The sequence below is a fragment of the Uloborus diversus genome, chromosome 3, assembly GCF_026930045.1.
Source record: "Uloborus diversus isolate 005 chromosome 3, Udiv.v.3.1, whole genome shotgun sequence".
NCBI lineage: Eukaryota > Metazoa > Arthropoda > Arachnida > Araneae > Uloboridae > Uloborus > Uloborus diversus.
The window spans coordinates 23134726-23158961 of record NC_072733.1 but is presented as its reverse complement, the minus strand read 5'-3'; the positions used below and the strand labels follow the sequence as shown (position 1 = coordinate 23158961).

Sequence of the window (24236 nt, the reverse complement as noted above, 5' to 3'; positions counted from 1 at the left end):
CATTGAGTCCAAAAAATATAAATATTAAAATAAAAGGGCAACATTTTGCAAAAGAAATAATTCATCGAAATTAAGAAAATGCAAAAAACTAAAATTAAAAACAACAACGTTTTATTGCACAAAACTTGAAGATTACTGTAGGGACGTGTTTCGGCGATACAATTATCGCCTTTTTGCAAATGAAGTGAGGTTAGTAATGAAAAGATGTTCGAAAAATAACCACAGGGTTTTTCTGTCGGATATCTTTTTATCCATGAGCTTACTTATTTGACATTGAAAAAGGTTTTCATTGTAACGCCAAAAGACGTATCTGCAGTGATCTACAAGTTTTGTGCAATGAAACATTAATGTTTTGAATGTTAAGCGATATCAATAGCTTGTTGCCTCACTGTTTGCTGTAATTAAAACTTAAATCTTTTCAAACAATAGATGTTTACTTTCATCGTTACTGATACTGTTGCCATACCCACTTCATTGCGGCAATGAGTTAAATTTCGCTGGAGATCTTAAACATTTTTCTTTAGATTTACCAAAGCCAAATTTTGAAACGTGCTGAGATTGGTAGAGTTGCTTGGCCAGCTTAAAACCAAACTACCTCCTTCTGTTTTCCATCTACGAGTCAATTTGTAGATTGACACGAAGCGGAATTTTGTTGAATGATTTTGAACAATTCACTTTAATTTGCGTTCAGCTCTGCTATTTGTGACAAGCTTTCTACCTCATTTACTTCGGTTACTTTTTAGCTGATCGAGCTGTCTATATTTCTTTAAAACCTTCAAAACGATAGATTGTAAAACGTTAATTTGATCCGAGATAAATTGTTTTTTCCAACTTAAAGCAATGATACAATTCGCAACTTCGCTCTTTCCAAATTATCACGTTGACTGACCCATTTTCATGAAAATAAAAAGCTTAAGATTTCCCTGGTGCCAAGCTTTAAACGTTTCGCAACCTATCGGTTAACAGTTATACAAATATTTGAGGTGCTTTTCAAATTCACGTTGAATAAATTGATTATTCTAATGTTTTGACCCATTTCAACTGTGTTAAACCCTTAAATTGATAAAGTAGTATCTGCAAATAACTTGAAATTGTTTTCCACATTCATGAATAGCTTGGTTTACTCCGTTTAATTTGGAAAAGTCATTTTACCAGTCTTACGAACAGGATTTTCTTAATATTCTACATATAATGTTTAAATATTTATACATATATACGTCGTATATTGGACTGAATACATTGTTTTTTACAAATATTACTCATTTTCTCCATTAAAAGGGTTAGACGTTTTACTTAAATTTAAATAAGTAACAAAAACTGAAAAATATATTTTTCATTAGTAAAATATTGGTTTCACACTGATTACATAAGTTAGGAGTAAATACTGCCGTGAGAATGTAAATGGTAGTGTACCTGTGAAAATAATTTTTTGAGATATTTGAAGAAACGTGATTTGGATTCAATATTAACAACAGTGAGATGTTGGAACTTAACTTTTTTTTTCTTTTTCGGAAAACAAATAAGGAAGCTTTACAATAAAGCTAAAGTACAATCGATGACAAAAATGAAAATAAAAAGAAAGCAATAAATAAATAAAAGGAATATTTGCAGATACTGCGCTTTTCTTTCCCACGGGATAATAGCACTGACATTTAGAGCAGTTTTCATATAACGTACGATTTAATATAAACGACATTTAGAGCAGTTTTCATGTTACGTATAATTTAATATAAATAACTTTCAAAACAACTTGCGTCATTTACATTCCATGACTTGAGATGAAATTTCAATTTACAACCATTAGTCGCATTAAACAAAACGAGTTGACCTAAATACTATCATCGTGTTTATGTGTATTGAACTAGAATCAAAAATATTAAAAAAAAAACCTTTGGCTTTTTGAAATAAAAAAAATAGTAACAGATAGGAGTAAGTGGTGTGTACCTCGGACATATGTGTATCTTATTCCTAGGCTGATTATAGCTTTGCTTATTAAAATAATTGAATAGTAACACATGAGTAGTTTAAGTATTTGCCACTAAAGGTCTCAGTGCATACCTTTTTGTTTTGTTGAAAGCTAATCTGATTGAAGCATTATTGAAAAAGGAAATCCACCGTTCAAAAGTAAGTTTTTCCAGCTACTTTTGTGCAATTTTATTATTAAACATATATTGTTCATTCTGAAATGAAGGCCATGCATTATACAGTCATGTTCTAACTGTAACACCATGTACTTTAAACAAAGTTAGACCGAACTGTAACATAATGTTCAGATACTTTGTTTTTTATAACCAAGTGGTGTACCTTGAACGCAATACAAGTGGTGTACCTTGGACTGGTTCACCACTTGTATTGCGTTCACACTTCTGCATAGTTGTTACAACTCCTAAAATTTTACTGAGCGATGGTTAACTGGGTGATGGTTCAACTGGATTTTTACTATATGATGTTACTGGTTACTGGTGTGTCAATATATGAAGCTAGTAGGTACTTCTTTGCCAAGCATTTTCACTTCTTAAGAAATAAGGCTATATCCAAAGGCACTACAGAGAAAACAATTCTATAGGGGAAGACCTAAAAGAAAGTCTTGTATTTTGACCGATACACCCTAGAAAGAGCTTCTTAAAATAGAAAAGGCTAACAGGGCAATGAAAAAAGTAAAGCAAATTAAGACAGTAAACCCCCTACCAGGCCAGTTAAGAGAAAACTTGATTATTCCTCAGAGTCTGAACTGGAGAATATTAAAGATTTATATGAGGAATTCGATATTTCAGAGGAAGATTTTAATGAGCTAGAAGATCCAGATAACGTCAATACAGTAAAACTTGTGTAAGTTGACCAGTTGCGGTGCACTACTTTATTGGTCAACTTAAACAGGTGGTCAACTTACAAGGGTGGTCAACTTTACAGGTTTTACTGTATTCAGAATGGTGTTTTGGTATTGGTGAAATTCGATGGCAAGAAAACTATCAAATATTTTCTTGCAGAGATTATTTCTACTGCTGATGATGAGATATGAAGTTAAATATCTGAAAAAAATACACCCAATATTATCCGGTAGGTCTGAAAGGCAGCTCCAGAAGTTAAAATTTGGAATTGATTTATCCATTTACAATCTTGGTTAGAAATAAGTATAGCTTAAAAAATTAATCTTGAGTATGGAACAGGAAGCTAGAGCATCTTGTCATTTTATTAAAAAAGAGAAACGTAATCAGGTAATAAGATCTAAATTTTAATTTATCTTTGAAACAAATAAAAAATGTATTTCGAAATTTATGTGTGGTTTACTGATTGATAAATAGTGATGTTCTTATTGAAAATCATTTTTTTTTAACCTGTTAATCATTGGTCCAAGGTACACCATCCCAAGACCCAAGGTACACCACCGGTGGTGTACCTCGGCACTAATTGCATTCTTATGTTTTTCTTTAAAAATGTAATTGAAATAAGTTAAATAAATTTTTAAAATAATTATATGTTGTGTAAAAAATCATAAAGTTTTAACTATAGGTATTTGTAGTTAGATTTGGCAAATATTTATGAAATTAAAAATTGAAAAGTGAAAATAGGTCCGAGGTACCCCACCTCCCCCTACCAGATATACCTGTTGCTTGATAATGTTTTGAAAAAAGTGGAAGTAACGGCAGAGGGAAAACCTCTTTAGCATAGTTTTTCAACCGACTTCTAAAAATGAGGTTATGACTTCGTATTGCGGCTTTTTATGTATGTTTTCGTATTATTCCAAGACTACTGGACCGATTTGAAAAATTCTTTTTTTTTTGTTTGAAAGGGTATAACTTCCCAGATGGTCCATGGTAATTTGGTTTGGATTTGATAAGGGGTCCCGGAGAAATCCAAGAAACTTTGAATTTCACACGTAATCCAGCTTACGTCACAGGTCACATGGTGTTTCCGTGACCGGTGTATTTCCACAGCAAAGGTTTTACCTTTGTATTGAAAAAGAATTTTTGCGGCATATAAATGATTAATTTTCACCGCCTGTTAAGTTTTACTTTTAGGTGTTACTAATGTTTTACTACCCAGCGGAACAGTAAATTAAATATATTTTGCTACTTTAATAGCTGAATCAATTACCTTATATTGTTTTAAAATAAAATAACTTTATTTAGTCATTAAAATGATTTTTTTTTACGTTTCATTTTTTACATTAGGGGTGGTATAAATTTACTCTAAGGTTCCAAATCTTTGATTTACCCTATTTGTTCTTTAGAGAAAAGTTATGGGTAAAAAACATCAAATTTTGTGCAATTTCCCTCAGAAACGATTAAATATAAAACCGATTGTTGAAAAGAAATGCCATAAAACAAAGATATGTGTTTTCTTTACCGATAGTGAAAGAAAGTACTTAAAAAAATTATTATTAAGAGTAATCATAATAAAAATTTTGAATCAAGGATTCTCTGAACCAAACATAAAATTCATTCTAGTGGATTTTTTTATCTTCATCTATAATGGAAGCATTTGAAGAACCATGCGATTTTCATCACGAGTTACATGACACGTATTGTTGTGAAACCTAAATTACAATTTTACAATGTACAATGTTACAATTTATAATTAACAATTTTACGACTTGCAATTTACAATTTATTTGAAGTTTGGGAAACCGTAAACATTTAAATTGTTCTAACTAAAAACTAAATCCAGTCTACTTTTCATCAGAAATGAGATGTATCAATTGTTGCATTTCTGTTAATGCTCGTTCATCGTGAGGTTTAATTAAAAGTTTTAACTGTTCTAAATCAGATCGAGCTATTACTTCAAGTCTTGACTCTGCTGAGAGCTACGTATACTCCTCCTTTCGCAAAGATCTCTTTTCGTAAATATATGACAGCTTTATCGAGGGTTGTGTGATACGTATTGTTGTGAAATATAATTTACAGTTTACAATGTTACAATTTTAAAACTTACATTTTACAATTTTCAACTTAAAGTGGTTTCCGTTGTTTTTTTTTTTTTTTTTTTTTAAGTGACTCGTTCATTTGCTCTCGGAAAGCGAACTTTGATTAAGTTCAGCTAATGATGAAGGTAAGAAAATTTTGTGCATATTTGCGCATTTGAAAAAGCCTTTCTTCACAGTCGTCGGAAGTTTCCAAGACGCTGTGGTCTATTTCTTTCTCTGTCGTGCTCATCTTAGTTGTTTTTAGACTCATGTGCTTGACGCTTGCCTACTCGAGATGCACGTAAGAAAGGCCTCAACGTCATATACTACATACTCTATCCTACGAACTTATTTTATACTTACACAACTAAAAAGCAAAAAATAAATTGCTTTTAAATACCCCCCCCCCCTTCAAAAAACACCTAGGAACTAAAAAGCAAAAAATAACCGATTACACTTACATAATATTTCCTACCCAAACCTAGAAATGAAACTTATTTTACAATTCCAGTACAAAAATCAACTAAACTACTTAAACATCCAGTTATAAAATAAACACTTATTTTAATTATCATATAATGAATTATTTTAAATACCTAAATAATTATAAACGATCTCTTAATTTTTAATAACTTTTTGAAGTCGGAGCCTGCTATAAACTTCTACCTAACGTAACCGAGTAGATTTAGTTTTAAAGACTAATTTGGTGTTTAGTTAAATTAGTGCTTAATTCAGGATTCAGTGGGTTGTCAGTTACGTTAGGAAGTAAATATAGGAGGCCCCCACTTCATAAGGTTATTAAAAATAAAGAGATCGTATATAATTAGGTATTTAAAATAACTCATCGTATAATAATTAAAATAGGTGTTCATTTTATAATTGGATGTTTAAGTAGTTGAGTTGATTTTTGTACTGGAATTGTAAAAAAAAATCATTTCTAGGTCTAGGTAAAAAATAGTAAGTGTAATCGGTTACTTTTTGCTTTTTTGTTTGTAGGCGTTTTTTGAAGGCTGTTTTTTTATTTAAAAGTAATTTTTAAAGAAAGGAGAAAAAAGGATGCATTTATCTTTCTTTATTACAAAAAATATAGCTGTATTCCAAACTATTTTATTTTTATCGTGACTGAAATACCAATATGTTTCATTTAATATTATTACGAAGCTATATATTTATTCTGGCGTATGGTAGTTAAATGAAACACACTTAAACAACAATAATGCCAACAAAATTTAAAATAAAACACTCACCCAGATTTTGCAAAGTTTATCCAGTAAGACATAACAGCTTCTGAAAGTGACATCTCGGACTTGGTGTAGTTTTTTGAAAAGTGAGATAAAGTCCCCACAAGAGGCGCTCCAAATAAATATGCCAGCTCTTCACCGTGGACGCAACCAAATCTTTGCGGAAAGTCCCCGTTTTCTGTTTGGTATCCAAAAACGTAAAAATAAGTTTTTGAACGGGTTTTGGAGTGCAAATTGCCGGCTTTAATAATCGGAGCAACCGTTAGTCCATCTCCGAGTGCTTCAAGAGTTGCATCTAGTATACTAACTGGATGCTGAACGGGTCGAGTCCAATCCGTGTACTCGTTTACGATTGTAAGAAATATTTCTTGCATGTGGTAATTGAATAAATTCCTGACCAATGTTCGGAGTAACCTGTCCCTGCGGTCTGGATCGATTCCGTGCTTTTCTTCGTTAGAAGACAAATGGTAGAAGTACTCGGCTCGGGTAACTCCAAAAAGAAGATCGTATTGACCGAACAGACTTTCTTTTTCGTTCATGGGAGTTAAAGGATCCACGGGTATTACTATTCCGTCGACGGTTGGGCCAAAAGCAGAGAGGTGTTCCGGAACCATGAGCTGCACTCGCATGATATCAGCTAGTGGGCGCTGTCTCATGCAGTCAAGCATGGCCGCACTTTCCTCCGTTGGGCATCTCAGAGTGGAACAGACCTGTCGGCCGTAGTTCAGGGCGTCGTGGGCGATAGCCCAGGGGCTTAAGGCTGAGCCGCTCTGCATGATAGCTCTTTGGAACAGTCCTAAAAATATTACAATACATTTAAGTCATGTTTTTGGTAGGTATTATTTGATACGTAAATTGCACTTCACTTAATTTTGGCTTTTAAGAACTTTTAAGAGATTTTACATGTTTATATGAGCTAAAACAGGAGTGGGTAAATATATTTGAAAGTAAATCAGTTTACGTTCTTTTGAGAACTTTTTTTTATGTTGATATCAGCAAAGTGTTGAAATACATTAAAAGTTCTTGGAAATAATAATGTTCGTTCAAAAGATCGAATTACATGTTCATTTTTTCCTCCATTCATTTTTTTTAAGCATTTTATATATTGGGTCAAGTATAAATGTTAGAAACAAAAGTATAATTCCGTCTTAGTTAAGGTAGTAGATTTGGGAGATGGGGTTGAGGTTCCTTCTCGAGTATTTTTCCTTACTACAGACAATTTCAAGATTTCACTAGAGATATTAAGGGATCGAATGCTCTTTCCAGAAATTTGCTGAAATAAAAGGTTAAAAACGCAATTTCATGCTATATGTGATAACATTAAGGTCCAGGGGCTCTCTCGGAAAGTTTTTCGCTGTAGAACTCGGGAAAACATGATTATAGACTATTTTTGGGGACGTTAGGAGAGGAATTCGTTGGTGATTTACTTTGAAAATTTTTCAAAATTGGAGTCATTAAGAAGGAGTTTTACGCAACTTCTGGTTAATTTAAGTTACTAGGTAGCTTTCCTCCGGAAGTCTTTCGACATTGAGCACTCCAATTTAGGCTGTAACTAGTGACGCTTGGGAAATGAAGAAGGTTCGGAGGCACTTTCTGGAAAAGTTTCGTCAGTGAAGTCTGAAAAATGCAATTTTAGTCAATGTTTGGTTAAGTTTCGATAAAGAGAAGTTTTGGAAGTTTTCTATGAAAATATTTTACCAACTAAGTCTTCTAACAACTAAGTTCACAGGCTGTCTCTGGAAGTTTTTTGACCCTAAAGTTCGAAAAATACTCAATGGTACGCCTTCTTCGTCAACGTTAGGGTATCTCCGAACGTCACGAAAGTGATGTCAGGTCTTTATTTCGATTTTTGTTTTCAAAATTGAGGTCCTCAAGATGTGACATAAGGTTTAGGTTTGGGAAAGATAGAGGAAAGAGGACTTCATGCCTCCTCTTGACTCTATCGACCTCCTTCCCTTCCGAAATTTTTTTCAAGAAGTCATTTTTTAGGTTGTATGAGAAGAAAAAATTGATCGATGATTCTCCCGAGGAGTTTTCTAAAACGAAATTTAAAGCTATCTGTGCTGATACTAAGATGGAGGTGCTCGGGAGAAACCTCCGGAAATTTATAAAAGTTGAAGTCTTAGAAGCGCAAAAATTTGTCTGTGTTTAAAAACGTTTAGCGCGTAGAGAAGTATTTGGGTATCTTCTTCGGCTAAATTTGGAAATTGAAGTTTAAAGGCACAATTTCTTCTATATTTTATAGTAATATTAGGAAAAGAGTGAATATTCAGAGATCTTCTCCAGAACTTTTTCGAAATCGAAGTCTTTGAAACGCATTTCAGGCTCTCTTGGACGATGCTAGAAGACGCATTGGGGTTCGAGGGCTGTCTTCCGAGATGTTTCGAAATTGATGTTCGGAAAACATAATTTTAATTTATATTTTAATGGAATGGGTTGTCTCCAAAGGAAATGTTTTAAGCTTGAAGGCCTAAAGATGAATATTTTTTTAGTCACGTTAAGGGAATAGACAGTGTTTGAGAACTTCTCATACAAAATTTCGACCTCCGTCCTAAAAACATGTTTTAGAGCTCACTTAGGCAACGATAAATATAGATAGGTGTAGTTTCACACCAAAAGTAGTTTGAAATTGAAACGCCGAAATAAAATTTCATTCTATGTTTGTCCAAAAAAGAGGTGAATATTATGTAGGGTAGGGCGGGGCTAGTTGAGCATAGGGGTAAGTTGGCCAATCGAAATATCTCCGAAACTATACACCGGACGCTAACACGTCAAATGAAGGAAAGGCGAGGGCGCGGGAGGGGAACACATTACGCGACCGCTAGTGGCGAATTTACGATCGAGTAAGGCACGCGTGCGCTTTGTTTATTTTGCGAAAGAAAAGTAAAAAAATCTTGTCTGTCTATATTTCTTCTGTACAGGTTAAATGTTATTCATTTTCAATCAAGTAAGTGTTAAAGTTTCATTAATTTTATGTATTTTCTATATCTATTATGGATTTTGTTTAAACTAATACAGTTTTTTTATAACCTCATTTTAAATTCAAATACTCGGGTCGGGGTATGTTGAGCAACTGTTGCTCAACTTACACCGTGATTTAAAATGATAGTGACTTTTATTTTTCTCTCGAGAAAAGCTGCAATTCTCACAGATACACCCGAGAAGAACGCGTTGCAAGAAGAACAGAGTAAATCTAGTAAAAAAGTTAAGAAGCAAAAGAAGAAAATTGAAAACAAAAAAAGAAGAGTGTTAGTAAAAAAATACTTCAGTCTAGTGATGAAAGTGACAAAGATGAATGTATCTGCCTGGTTTGTAGCGAATTCTGGTCTGACAGCAAACCAGGAGAGAAGTGGATCCAATGCAAAGATTGTAAAGTGTGGGCACATAAAAAATGTGTCCAAGTTACTGGCCTTCATTTCATTTGCATCAATTGCAATTCCGATGATGATGATGATGATTAGTTTTAGTCATTATGGATATTTTTTCTTAATTTAATCTTTATTGAAATTGAAAAAATCTGATTTTAAGTGGAAAGGCTGAATTTATTCCAAAAAAATAATCTTTAAATATGTTGCGTTTTTGTTGATTCTATTTTTATGTTTAATATCTAGAAGAATATTATGTTTTGTTTTATTTTTTAACTTAGAATTAATAAAGTAACGGTTGATTATCAAATACAATTTTTATTTCATGCCTATAAACCTTAGTTAGACTAGAATCTCTAACTGCTCAATTTGCCCCATACCCTTGCTCAACTTACCTCACCTATGGGGTAGGTTGAGCCTACTTGACTTTCTTCGTTTATACAGCTGTAACTTTTGAACTTGATCAGTCAGAAATAAATTACTATGGGCTTTTTTGTAGAAGAATAAATAAGGAATCCATCGGTATGCCACACAAGCTGTTGAGACTTATTGTGGAGGAGCTATAATCACTTGAAGAAAAAATTGCTCAACTAGCCCCGCCCTACCCTAAATTGAAAAAAAAAAAAAAAGCTACAAAATTTTCCCCAGATATATTCGAAAATAGTGTATTAAAAATGCACTTTTAAGTAATCTTTGATGACATTAGGGGAAATCGGGGGCTCACTCAACAAAATTTTCCGAAATTAGAGACCTAAAAACAGTTTTAAGCTCTCTTTGTAAACGTATTGCAGTATTTAAAATCTTCGAAAATTCGGTTTTATCCAGTGCGAGTTCCGACCTCATTGGCGGGGGGGGGGGCTATAGCCCCGTTAGTATGAGAAAGAAGCCAAATATATGACTTTGTTAATTTGAAACTTATAACTTCAGGTTAAAAAACCTTGATAGCATCAGGACGAAGCTATTTCCTCCAATCCTTCCCATGCTATTGCAAATAATATTGTAAAATGTTGAAAGTTTTGACCGAATGGGAGAAGGAGCTGTAATTCCTTTAGCCTCTCCCCCTTAACTCACCATTTATACGCCACATTGTATATATTTATTTAAATATAATGCATATTTAAATTCGGAAAAGTATTGAAGTATTTGAAATCTTTGAAATTTCGGTTTCATTTAGAGGTATTTCTGACCTCATGGAGGGGTGGAGGGCATAGCCACCTTGAATAGAAGTTAAATATAAATGGCTTGTATTATTTTAAAATTTTAACTTTCAAATATAAAAAAAAAGAAAACGATTGCAGAACGAAACTGTTTCCTCCAAGCCTTTCCATTCCATTGCAGATCACAATGTAATCTGTTTTAAGTTTTGACCAAATGAGATAATGGGAGCGGCTACAGTCTCCTAGCCCCCCCCCCCCGCCATCTATTAATTTGCCACTATATATTGTAGTTATATTTAAATGTAATGCATATTTAAATTCGCAAATGTATTGCAGTATTAAAAGTCTCAGAAATTTCGAATTTTAGTGTAAAATCGGACCTCAAGAGGGGGGGGGGCTATAGCCCCCTTAGCCTTCCCCCCTTGAGGTCCGCCACTGACAACAATAATAATAATAACACAATAAGTTTCCAAAATAGTCAGCACGAAAAATACAATCGAAATTGTTAAGTTACTTAAAATAATGTTTACACTATTTTTCTTGCTAGAAGAAAGTTTAACTGCTCAACAGTAGTACCATAAGAAATATATCTTACCTCTAGCCATGGGAGATATCATAAGTAAATTTACGAATGCAGCACCATGGCCTTGCCCTATGATTGTAGCGTTTTTCGGATCGCCACCAAATTCTGCTATATTTTCTTGTACCCAATGCAAGGCTGCAACTTGGTCCATCAACCCATAATTGCCTCGAGCGGATCCCTCCGTAGCAGGCAAGAAACCTAACATAGACAAATGTTGTTTGTTAATTTTGGTTTAATATTAAAAAAATGACAATATGATGAAAAGCGCGTAAGAATATAACATATACATTTAAAATTTGACATATCTAAGTAGTATTAGATGTATACCAAATGAATTGTATCTCATTTTTTCACTTTTTAAAGTTAAATGAATGGTAGAGATATGATACCAAGGCATATTTTTGTATTAATACTTCAAGCTTGAATTCAAGTCATTATTTCCTACCTTAGATCGTTATAAGGGACAAACAACGAAACATTTGGTAATTAACGTTTTTAGACCAGGGATAAACTAATAGGAAATTGAATTTTATTGTTTTCATTAGTAATTAAAACCTCTTAGACATTATTAAAAATAAAATACTCACACTTTTTAAAGAAGATTAAACCCAGTATAAATACAAGGTGTTACATATCCTTATTTAATTGCTTAAATACACATGATTTCATATTAATCCAAACTATGCCATGTAATTACAAAAATCAACATTTTAAAAAAAAATGTCAATTACTGAACTTAATTTATGAACGTGTGCCAATTGTGATATGTGAAATTTATCATTTTTTACAACTCAATTTGTATCAAGGCTTGTAATGTATTATGACTATTTTGGGTTCAAGCAACTGCTTAGAGTTTCATGTAAGAGTTTAGATATTAATTCAGGCACATTAAACCTGGTAAGTGGCGCTGAAAAAATCATCTTCAACCTTATAAAAATCCTTAACAGAATTTCAAAAATTCTGAGAAATCCAAAGGTTGTTATAAGTTACGATTAACTACACAGTACTCGTAAAGAGTTAAATGTAATTCATTTGCATATCGCTATTCTACCAAGTTACAAAATTGATAGTATCGCAAAATCCACGATACATCGACATCAAGAAAGGAAAAAAAAATCTTTTTCAGAATGCATGCCCAGACTTTTGTACTCCTCACATTTGCTGAGAAGTGCCAATTTAATTCAAAAAAACGATCTAGCTCCTCTTAACGTAAACTACCAAAAAATGTTGCTTAGTCAAGTCATTGTACCTAATGTAAGGCTTTTCCTTAGAGCTTAACGGCACATAATAAATAGAAAAACAAAACAAAACCTTTCACTTCCAAACCAATGTTTCACTCCTTCGTACACGTTTTCTTTTGTAGTTCTAGGCATTAGTGCCTCTTCTTTAAACGCCTTCTGGGATTTTTTTCCCTCGTTGCGTTTGCAAAGCCAAATAATAGTTTTCTTCGGCTATCGCAGTTCATCATCCCAACTCAGCACCCGTGTTCTTTCCACATCATCATCATTAAATCGTTTTTTGTCGAGAAGCCTAACCGAAAATGGAGAAATATGAAACGCGAATAGGCGGCTGCGTTTCGAAAAATTTCTTTATCCACGACTTACGGATCAATGCCCTGAGCAGAAGGCAGCCTCATATTAGTGGTTTGGTTAATTGCCGGGGGTATTTCTGCTCATGACACGGCACCCATACAGCGATTAATAATCTTCGCGCTATAAAATATGAAGTGAAGAAATAAAAAGGAGCCTGGTAGTACTGCGTTCGCAGTGTGAGTTTTCAATTTCAAAAAATAACGAGTTCGTTTTCTTTATTTGTAAAATGAGAGCTTTACGTTTTAGTTCATGAAACGTAATATAAATAAAAATAAGGATATGCAGTTGCACCTGAACTAAATTGCCCCTTTGGTATCTGTTTACAATAAATTGTTTCTTTTCCATAAAGTGTAATTATATCTTTCAGTAAAAACTCTCCATTGCATTTTAAGTGTTTTTTTTTTTTTTTTTTGAGAAATCAAGATTTTTTTTTACTACTACCGAACATATGAATAATTGGTATAAAATAAAGGAAGATTTCTGCGAAACGTGAAATTTGCTCCGAGTTCTGAAGTTAATTTGAATGGCAGTTACAAATATTTTAGCTCAAACTCGAGTGCTTTTACTTAACAAAAAGCTTCTGTTTCTTATACAAGGGCAATGTCAATTTCTACTAACTTAAAAATTTTGATTAAATGCCCTATTTAGGGCGAAAAAACAAATACACTCAAACCTGTTTTTGTGTGGTAGATAGGGACGACCGAATACAAAATCGCTCAAAATTACCCTATTAAGCACTCGTTTTAAAGATAGGTTAGTCAGTTAAGTTCCATTTTGATCCACAAAAAATAGCAAAAAAAAAAAAAAGGAAAGGAAAAAAAAAACAGGTTTGAGTGTACATACGGCTAAAATCGACCTAAATGTTAGACTGAGTAACACCATTACTTTTGATGCTGGTTTACAGATCAAGGTTAATCAAGCGATGCAAATGGTATAGGGTAAATCAAAATGATACCCTCGATTAAAAAAAATAATAAGTGGCCTCGTAACAGATTAAGTTAACTTGAATGAAACACGCATTCACTGTTAAGCTAAGCTAAAAGAGTTTTTCAAACACATTTTTATCAAAAATGAATGATCATCGTTATTTAAAAATGTTTTTTTTTTTTTTTTAAATAGAACTTTTTATCCATTGCAGTGAAACGCAGTAATATGCGATGACTTTCATAGGAAAGCAGAAAACATTATTTATGCTTAAAAGTAATGGGACGAAATCTGGCGTTCAGTGCAGCATTATGTCTGTATAAGAATGTCAGTTGGCACACAAATTCAAGTAAATTAGAAAACGGTGAAAAAGATACCGCCAATGGTGCTGGCAAAAATGTTTCAACAGCCATGATATGTGTCGTGTAACATGTGGTAAACGCGACACAGTGAACATTTATAAACTCAGTAATCATTTATAAATTGTTATTATTTTTTTAAAGCTTTTTCGAAAAAAAGAACAACCAATCAGAAAGATAACCAAATAACAAAACAATATTGAAGGAAATAAATAAAACGCCAAATATTCTTCGAGTTACTGTTGGTAATCATGTCAACGCGTATTTAATGCATTTTAAATTACTAATCATGTACTTAAATCCAGATAAAGATTTGCTGCTTCTTACACCACGTTCTTACAGCCATGTTTAGAAATCCAGTAATATCCAGTAATTTATGAAGTTCCCACAGTTCGTTTAAGCAATTACTATGCAGACATGCATATGCATATAAACGTAAAAGCGCAAACAATCTAATTAAACTTTTTTCTCTTTTTTTTTTATATTATTACCGTAAGGCATAAAAAATTGAATATTCTGTAAGAGTTACGGGTTTTTCATTACTGCCGGGTTTTTCCTAAAATTTGTTTCTTATTTTGTATTTCATTTTAACAGATTACTTGATTTTACAATGTATATGCATACACATAAAATTAACATTATCATTTCCACAATATGAACCCTTCGTTCCAAAATCCTTTGCTACTTTAAACCTATTTCCTAGCAGCCCTTTATTCTAACCAGCATTGCAAAATATATTATTTCTGCGGCGATTTCTAAAGCTAGAATATTTGTCTCAAAATTTCGTTTTTCCAGCTCTACAGCATGACAATTGCATATTTGCTTTATCCAAGCTTTCAAAAGCAACGATTTATTTGCGCAAAGAGACATTCCGGTCGAGTTCATCCTAACAAAGGCCACAGCATCAATTATGCCCCCTCCTCATCTCTTAAACGGAGGGGTTAGTTGCTTTGGGCGGTATCGCATTGATACCAAGGGAGATCTGTTTACGCATTCCCCTCCCACCCCGTTGGAAATCACCAGTCGGCCATTTTATGGAAATTGATCCTGTTACAAAGTGCGGCTCATGGTAAGAGAATTCGAAGAATTGTTCCAAGTATCTGCTAGGAGAAAAGTCATTGATTATGAGGCACTTTGGAACTACATTCTCATCTTTGTAGAAACCAGAATTGAAGTTTCTTTAATTGAATAATTTCAATGTACGAACGTGGAAACTTTAAAAATTGATTAATACTAAGCCTGAGAAATGTTAGATTTTGTTTTCAATTGGTTTATCTGCAGGCAGTTATTACGATGTAGCGATACGTCGACCTAACTTAATTTTTAAAACCGACTATTTTCTATTATTTTATTATTATAGACGAAATGAGACCCCTCTTTAGATATTTTCTTCATACATCATTTTTGTAAAATTTTATTTATTAATGGTAGCAGTAGTAGTTTTATTTTACTCCAAACTCTATCTTTAAATGTAACGATACTTGTTTTTTTGTTTTTGCGTTTTTTTAAATCAACGTAATGATATAGTACGAGCTCCGGCTGCAGAATTCTGCACTCATCGAGTATAAAGTCAAAATCAAATTTTTATATTACATTATGAAAGGGACAATGCGTTTTGGCTAGGTTGCCTAGCAAGAAGTGCCCGCAAGTATTTTTTATTAAATTAATATTGTTTGACATTTTGGGTTAAAAATGACGCATTTGTTATTGAAATAAACAATATTCGATTCCAAAGAAATATACCTAAAGAACTTAAAAAGTTATGGTTGCAAAAAAGTTTCCTGAATTGCTAAAAGATGCACGAATGCAGACATTTCACTGGTGTGAAAGATATTTTTTGCTACCAGTTTAAATATTGACTGAGCGTGTTTATTAAGTGTATCGGCTTTAGATTGGACATAGCCCGTCCGGTTTGACTAAGCTTCCAATGGGAGCAAATAAGTCACTGGATAGCTACAGCCTTGCGAGGCAGGAATTGCAGGCAAGGAATGTTCTTGGTTCTTAATTGCAATTTTCGTGTAGCTTTAGTCGTGGTTGCTCTAATACTTCTGGAGCTTTCTTGATAAATCACGATGGTTCTAATCAATTAATTAAACCTATTTAATATTTCTAGATGGTTCACGACTGGCTTTAACAGGGGAGATTTCCTGATATTTCAGAAAGGTTACTGACTTTTATCGGAAAACGTTCCTGGTTTTTGTAAGATATGTTACTGGTAGAAATTGGGCACATCAGCTGCCAATTATTTTCCAGGAACGTTTCTGAATCGTTTTTACAGTGTAGGTATATTCTTTGGAATCGAATACAGTTTATTTCAATAACAAATGCGTCATTTTTACCCCAAAATTTCAAACAATATTAATTTGATAAAAAATATTTGCGGGTACTTCTTGCTAGGCAACCTAGCCAAAACACATTGCCCCTTTCATAATGTAATGTAAAAATTTGATTTTGACTTTATACTCGATGAGTGCAGAATTCTGCAGTCGGATCTTAGACTATGAGTTTTGTTTATGCGTTTGGTTAGGATATTCGTGTTCCCAGTGTTAAACATTTAATTTACCATATAGTATGAGACAAAAAGGGGGTTTAAAGTAATAGAATCAAATGTCAAAAAAAAAATAATAATGATATGCATACATAGTTAAAAATAAGGAATTTAGTGATCATTTTAAAAGAAAAAAAAACTTTTACCGTTAAAGTTGAAATAAAGCGTGCGCTACAAAAAATTTAGGTAAAAAAACTCACTTTGAAAGTGTCAATTAATATACAACCTAAGTAAAGATTGGACAGTGGTTTGGATGTGAGAGACGTCAGCTTGATACGGACAATAATCACAAGGTTTTTTTTTTTTTAACCGCGGTTCGCAACCTTTTTCGCTACTACCTACCCCTTCCGAATCCTAAGTAGTCCACACACCATGGAAACAATATTTTCACAACAATTACGTATTAGGTGAAATAAGATGAGTTCAAAATTTCTGTTTAATAAATTAAATTACAACCATAAAACTAATGTAGATTAATTTTCACTAGCTGTTAGCGGACCTATTGAAAACTACTCGCGATTAACAGGTTGAGAATCACTGCTTCAAACTACAAGAAACAAGACGCCTTAATTTGATAGACGATCTGCTTAGAATTTATTGCGCAAAGCATGCGTTTTTAAAACGCAATGTTCGGCAATTTCTTAACTCAGGGGAAATAAGCGTGTCCTTGCAATGATTTATAAGTAAACGAAGAGAGGTAAATGTACCCGAATGTCTGTAAGAAAACCGTTCTCCCTGATTTTTGCCAAACTAAAGAAAACAAAAATGAGTATGGGGATCTCGAATTCAAATTATGGACTTCGCAATCAAGAATTACGATAGGTCCTTACTCTTCGGGTTTCTTATTTCTACTAATGTCTTTTTCACAACCATAATTTAAATTCAAGGCATCAAAATATGCCTGTGAAATATCAAAATTTAAATGAATACAGCGGAATGGATGCTGGATATTATATGCCATTTACTATTTTTGCGTTAAAAGGATTGTGTATTAAAACTAGAAGGTCGTGAATAAATAATTCGACTCCGAGGCACATAGACGCCTGCATTGTAAGCAAAGAAATATAAAATCAAAAGTTGGACGCCATACAAAGGCCAAGTGAAAATAATAAGCAATTCCCAATTGCTCAAAAGCTCTGTCTAGTGGCCAGAGCAATTTGACTGCGATGGGGAGATCTCGGGCTCGAGTCCCGGCTCGGGCATGGATGTCCATAGCTTATTCTGGATAATAAATTTGCTTACTGCCTACAAATGGATTTGCTACCATTTAAAGATAAAGGGCAGTATCTGCAGATTTGCGTTTTTTAAATATTATCTTCTCACAGAAGCGTAAAGGAATTAAAAGTTAATTTTCGACAAAAACTAATTGCATAGGTACATTTGCCTTTAAATAGTCTATGAAGGTAAAAATATTGATAGACTCAACAGGGAATACATTTTATTACCTGATTTAGGTCGAAGTATGAGCATCCAACTTTACGTGATACTTTCCCATGCGATTACATTCAGATATTCATTTTCCTTGAACTCTCATAAATAATGTGGTGAATATTACGCGCCAAATGACTCACATCATGATGCTTGATTGCTCTGGTTTTTGCTTCGCTTTTCTTCTGGGCGATGTTTGGTAACTATTTGGCAATTTATTGATGCCGGTAAAAAATAACTGGTTTTCCAATTCTTTTCGGAATTGTTTTTTCTCGCAAAAGAAATATTTTCCGGTTATAACCGAACCGGAATTTTCCGGTTCTATTCCGATCATGGTTTCGATTGATATTTTATGCTTCTTATAACGTTGAACGCTGTTGTTTGCACATATTTAAACAGGTTAAATTTTTAGAAATAACTTTTAGGAAAATAAATAATTATCATTTATAAATAGTTCTGTATCTGACTGTTGTAAAGCGCGTTAGGGGAATGTGGGGCAAAATGAAATAGCGTGGCAATGTGAAATTGCGAAATATTTACTTAACTTTTTTGGGCCACGTACCTAGTAATATTCTTACTATGTAGTAACACATGTAGTCTATTCCAGAGAAGAAAAAAATAATTCTGAAAATCAAGTATTTTCAAAAATTTGCACAAGCAGAAACACAAGCTATCTTCAAAATCGTTACTTATGTTGTAATTCTGTTTTTTCAAATCAAAAATAATTTTTGTCACTATTAAATGATAAGGTTCTTGTTATTAACATTTTGAATTCAAATTTAGAATTATCTAATATTCGGTGTTGTAGGTGTTTGTATGACATTAAACTTATTTCTACTTTTAATGTTTTGTACAGTTTGTCAAGTGGGTGAGCGAAAAAACCATTTTGTTCGATCGCATGGTTGACAACATAAAACAAAGGTTTTCACAAGTACCTGATATATTGTATTGCTTGGTTAACAACTTTTGTGCCGCCTTAAGATTGTTTGATAGTAACCCACGTTGGCATGTATGATTTCAATATAAACTAATTTCGGAAGTTTTTTTTGACTAATTCTCGGAAGTTCAGATGCGAGGCTTTCTTCACTTACATACACAACTTGAGAACTCTATTTGCTTTTGTCAACCACCTGGAATGTGATAAAAGCTCATGATTTTGTACAGCCAAATCTTCTTCACATGTTCCTGATACAATTAACGGTGAAATGTCAAATAAATGGTGCCGAACGCGTTTTGGGCAATCTCTGGGACTGGGCTATCAATACTCTGAAAGTTAACTACCGGAAGATTCTGGCAGTCAACTAACGCAGACATATTTCATGACAGAAAACTACAAGAGTTGCAGAACTAAAACAGCTATATCAAACTAAATAATAGTGCACTGCGATCACTACTGAAAGATGCAGACTGAAAAAACAATGTAGGAAGACATCTCACGTGGTTTCAGGAAGGCGCGAATGGCGTGGAGGGGAGCGCCCCAGCCAGGCGAATAACGTTGTCTGGATTGCTGTGCGACTTCTGCGCACGAGAGTTTCTAAGGCTTTGCGCGACTGGAAAACATTGACTTAACCTGACAGCTTTTTTTTTCTATCTCATTTTCAGTTCGACTGAAAAAATACTTCCGTATTTTTTATTTAAATTCTGATTATTCATCAAATACTGAAAACTCATAAAAAAGTATCTTATTTTTTGGAAAATTTTGTGGCTTAACTGCGACCGATAAATATTAGCTGATCGAAAACAAATTTAAACAATGTTTTGAGGCTCTGTGAAAAGACGTTACAAATTGTTACATTGAGAAAACGTCTAATTAAAAAAATGTTTAAACAATCTCAAAAATGATGTTTTTTTTTTATTTTGTTAATTTTAGGCCTCATGCGAGATCGGAAGATGCCAATCGATTTCCACAACTCTTTCTTTCCTATGTTTGTTTTTATAATTCGCAACTTTTCCCCGCTATTACAATTTCGAAACAGAAAAATGAGTCTTTCCGGCCCACCCTAGTGATCACACTACTCTTGGAGATACGATATTTCTATTTAAGAATTAGTGCACTATTTCACGCAAGTTCAATTTTGCAAATTTTTTGACGTCACAAGCAGTTTACTTATTTTTTTGTTGCAGTGAAATTTAATAATTTAATTTTGTGACATGCTGAATTGGAACCTGCGATTTTTGGAATAGGAAACATATCATACCATTCGGCAACTGAGAAATCCCTTACAAAATGAACTATACTTGCTTTATATATCTAAACCTGAATAAAGTTTTTTAAATTCCTTTTTCATAGGAATATTTTCTTACTTTTAGATGATTTTAGTTATTTTTTCCTTCGAAGAATATTACTGATCTTATGAAACATTTCGAACGCACGTAAGTATGCCGTGAAGAGAGATAACCTATATAACTTTTCGAATGGGAACGAAGTCGTTTAAATGAACGACTTGAATGAACGGTTCAAAATTATGAACGATCCTCTAATGAACGGATCATTAAAAAGAACGTCATTGCCCACCTCTAGTGCATACGAGTGCATGTACAGATGTGCCGAAAAAACTTGTGAACTTTAAATTGGGTGATCGTAAAACAGAAATTTAGATCGAAATCTGATTTTTTTTGTGATTGCATTTTCCTATTCGTAGAAAAAAAGAAAAGTGAAATGCTTCAAATCCCTGACAATCTTAGCAATTTATTTCCGTTTGATTTTTTTCCATCTGCCATCGGCATCGGCCATCTTTGAACAATCGGCCAACAATTGGCATCGGTCCATCTGCCAAACAATGCCATCAGTCGAGCCCTATTACATACCACCAAATTGTTGGTCAACTATTTAGTAATAAATGAATTTAAAAAATAAGAAAATAATAAAACAATCAATACTGTTGCAATAATAATTAAATATAAATTTACAAACTTATTGTAGTAAAAGGCTAATTGTAAATCTTAACAACATTTTTTAAGACTCATAATAACGCTCTTCGATTATTTATATTACGGATAGAATATGGGAACTGTTCACATGAGTCCCTACGTGCTGTGTTCACAAGTGCTCCGTCATCTACTTTAGCATTAGTTTTCAAAAATAAAGAATTTTTTTAATTAAATTGAAAATTCTTTATTTTTGAAAACTAATTCTAAAGTAGATGACGGAGCAGTTGTGAACAAAGCAGGTAGGGACTCATATGAACAGTTCCCATATTCTATCCGTAATATAAATAATGGAAAAGCGTTATTAGGAGTTAATTTAAACATTGTCATAATTTTACTTAAATATTCATATAACAGTTTGCAATAACTAAGTTCAGATTATTAGTTAGTTTAAAATATGTTTTGAAAAAGACAACAGTAAATTTACATCAGCACCTGCTAAAACGAAGAAGCTGTCACCACAGCTATGTCAACTGGCTGCTTGCTCTTATAGAGCAAGGCCAAGAAGTAGGCCTGGATCTGGTATAACATGAACATTTTTCAAAAGTTTTTGCTTGACGTTATCCTAGTACAACATACCATGTTCACATGTTTCCCGTACTCACATGAGCCTCCCTTTCCTATACTAATGTACATTTTATAAATTCATGTGTGCTATAATAGCTAAACCTTATCAGAATAATTTTTTTATATATTTTTTATAAATATTCATTAGTTGCAGATATACAATGTTCAGATCAAAGTAAAAGCAAAAATGTATATGGATAGCTTTAAAGCAAGATAGTCTGTTAAGTTAAAAATATTTAAAGTGTATCTCTCAGTAGAATTTTAAAAATATTACGCTTTCTTTTACTTTTACGAGAAAAATGCTCTTGATTAAAAGCTAGCGATCAAAATTAAAAATGCATTTGGTAAAAAAAAAAGAAGTTGAAGTGAAAACAAATAGGACGGTAAACATAAATAGATTGTGTAGGATTCGAGGTACTTAAGTTTTTTCTATCGAGGGAAGCTTATGAAGATTAATTAAAGGTTTCCTTTTACACTAATTTTTAATCTAGAGGAATGCTTCAAAAAATTAAGCATTAAGATGTTAAAAAATACGCACAAAAAATCGTAAAAAAATAATGATATGGTCTTTTAAAACTTTACTTTTAGAGAAGCTATGAAATATATACAGAAATACGCATGTATCTATTGATTGTTCTCTTTTTATTTTGCCCCCCCCCCTTGCAAGAAAGGATTTTAATTTTAATACAGCTTAATTCTTTTGTGGGAAAAAGAAAATACTTTAGCGTTTTATACTAGAAACCACATTAAGATTAGGTAGTTTAAATTTGAAATTTTATTAGTTATTAATATTCTTATTTAGGTTTTTAGTAACTGTAATATAAGAACGTAAGCTTCCAAAATTAATATTCAAGTTTATTTTTTGACAATGCTGTGAAAATTGAAAATGTATGCAAAAAATTAAATAATGGTACGTAAAATGGGCAGAGAAAGATGCGTACAGGTGTATGATATGTGCAAGTGGCACTTATGAAGCTAAATAACTACTGGTGCCAATGTTTTACTAAGTGAGTTTCCAAATGTTAAGTAGTCAAGGCGAACAGAGGAATGAGATACTCTAATTTCTATATTCTTAAAATGCTTACGAAACTAAGTTTGGCTATATCAACTAGAAAGCTTGCCTATTCCTAGACGAGACAAATGATATCATGCTTGATATATCTAAAAGGATTCATTACACCGAGTCTCATTCCTGTAAACATTTACATTCCGGATATAAAAACTTAAATCCCGTAGCATATTTGTGTAACTTGTAGAAAGCAGTATGCATAACATAAGTTCTATATAATTTTAAAGCAGTAAAATTTATGCGTTCAGTAAGTCAAGTGATAATTACTGGCTAGGTAATTTATTGTTCTGCTAAGCAGAGGTCTGATATTAAGATTACTTATATTTTCCTGGGAAACTTATAGAACTGGGGAATTTTTTCTTGTGTTTAGTTGTTTTTTGCGCTATTTGTGATAGTATATTTGAACTTTAAAATGATACACTGTTAAAACTGAACTGCAGGTTGCATATGGCATTATTTAGGGTGAAACATTACTATTTGTTGATTCGGATGCATAGTTTTTCTTCCATTTCAAATCTCCCTTAGGTAGGCCTTATTACCCGCCGTAGGGGAAAGGGGGGAGAACTTGTGAGCACGGGGCACACGTGAATATGGTATGTTTTACCAGGATAACATTAAGCATAAAATCTTGAAAATTTTTTGAGTAATGGCAGTACCAGTCGTACTTCTTGGCAGAACGGCTTAGAGTAATGAGCCAGTTTATGATTATGTGGTGACAATTTCTTTGTTTTAGCATGTGTTTTATGTAATTTCATCGCTGTCTTCTTCGCGTGAAAACATATTTGAAACTAGCTAATAAGCTAAGCTTAAATATTGCATACCCTTATATAATCATTCAAGTAAATTTATGCCCTGTTTATTTTTTTTTAATTAAATTAAGAATTCTTTATTTTTAAGAACTAGTTCTAAGTTAGATGACGGGGCACTGTGAACATAACATGTAGGGACACATGTGAACAGTTCCCAGATCCTCTCTGAAATATAAATAATAGTTTACGGTTATTCTAAGAGTTAAAAAGGTGTAATGATTTATACTTAATATTTTGCTACAATCAGTTTGTAAATGTATTGTTACTTATTATTACATTATTATTGTTATTTACTTAATTATTTATTTTATTATTTTTAAATTTTTGAATTATTTTGCTACTAAATGGGTGACCAACAATTTAGTAAAATATAATATTTACAAGAAAAAAAAAAAATATTTTCTGTTAACTAAAAACTGAAGCTTAAACTAACTTTAAAACAAATCATCATATTCTGTATGAAGCTTAAAGCACTATATAACAAGAATAAACTTTTCGTGTTAAAACATTCTTTGCATTGTTTTGTCTGAAAAGTTTTTTTCTTTTCGATCAGTGGTTGGAACATGCTACGAAACTTTAAAATATGACAGTAAGCAGAGTTATTTCGGACAAAAATAGTTTCTTATTGATGGTTAGTGTACAAATTAAACTGACACAGTTTAGGTTACTAACCCTTATAGGCATATACATACATGTGTTATATTAAAGAGCATTTCGTTGAAATAAGATGCTTGTCCTGAATTTTTAAATCGTGTTCATATGT

The 24236-nt window shown here is 32.8% G+C and overlaps 1 protein-coding gene across 1 annotated transcript in view; it reads right to left on the bottom strand.

The window, feature by feature from the left end:
• Positions 1–24236, bottom strand: part of LOC129218043 (neuroligin-2-like) — a 61022-nt gene that overhangs the window by 36159 nt on the left and 627 nt on the right. Inside the window, exons 2-3 of the mRNA XM_054852222.1 lie at positions 11262–11447; positions 6151–6940 (exon numbers count right to left, since the gene is read on the bottom strand). Coding sequence (XP_054708197.1) covers positions 6151–6940; positions 11262–11447 — 976 coding nt within the window. The remainder of the gene's footprint in view (positions 1–6150; positions 6941–11261; positions 11448–24236) is intronic.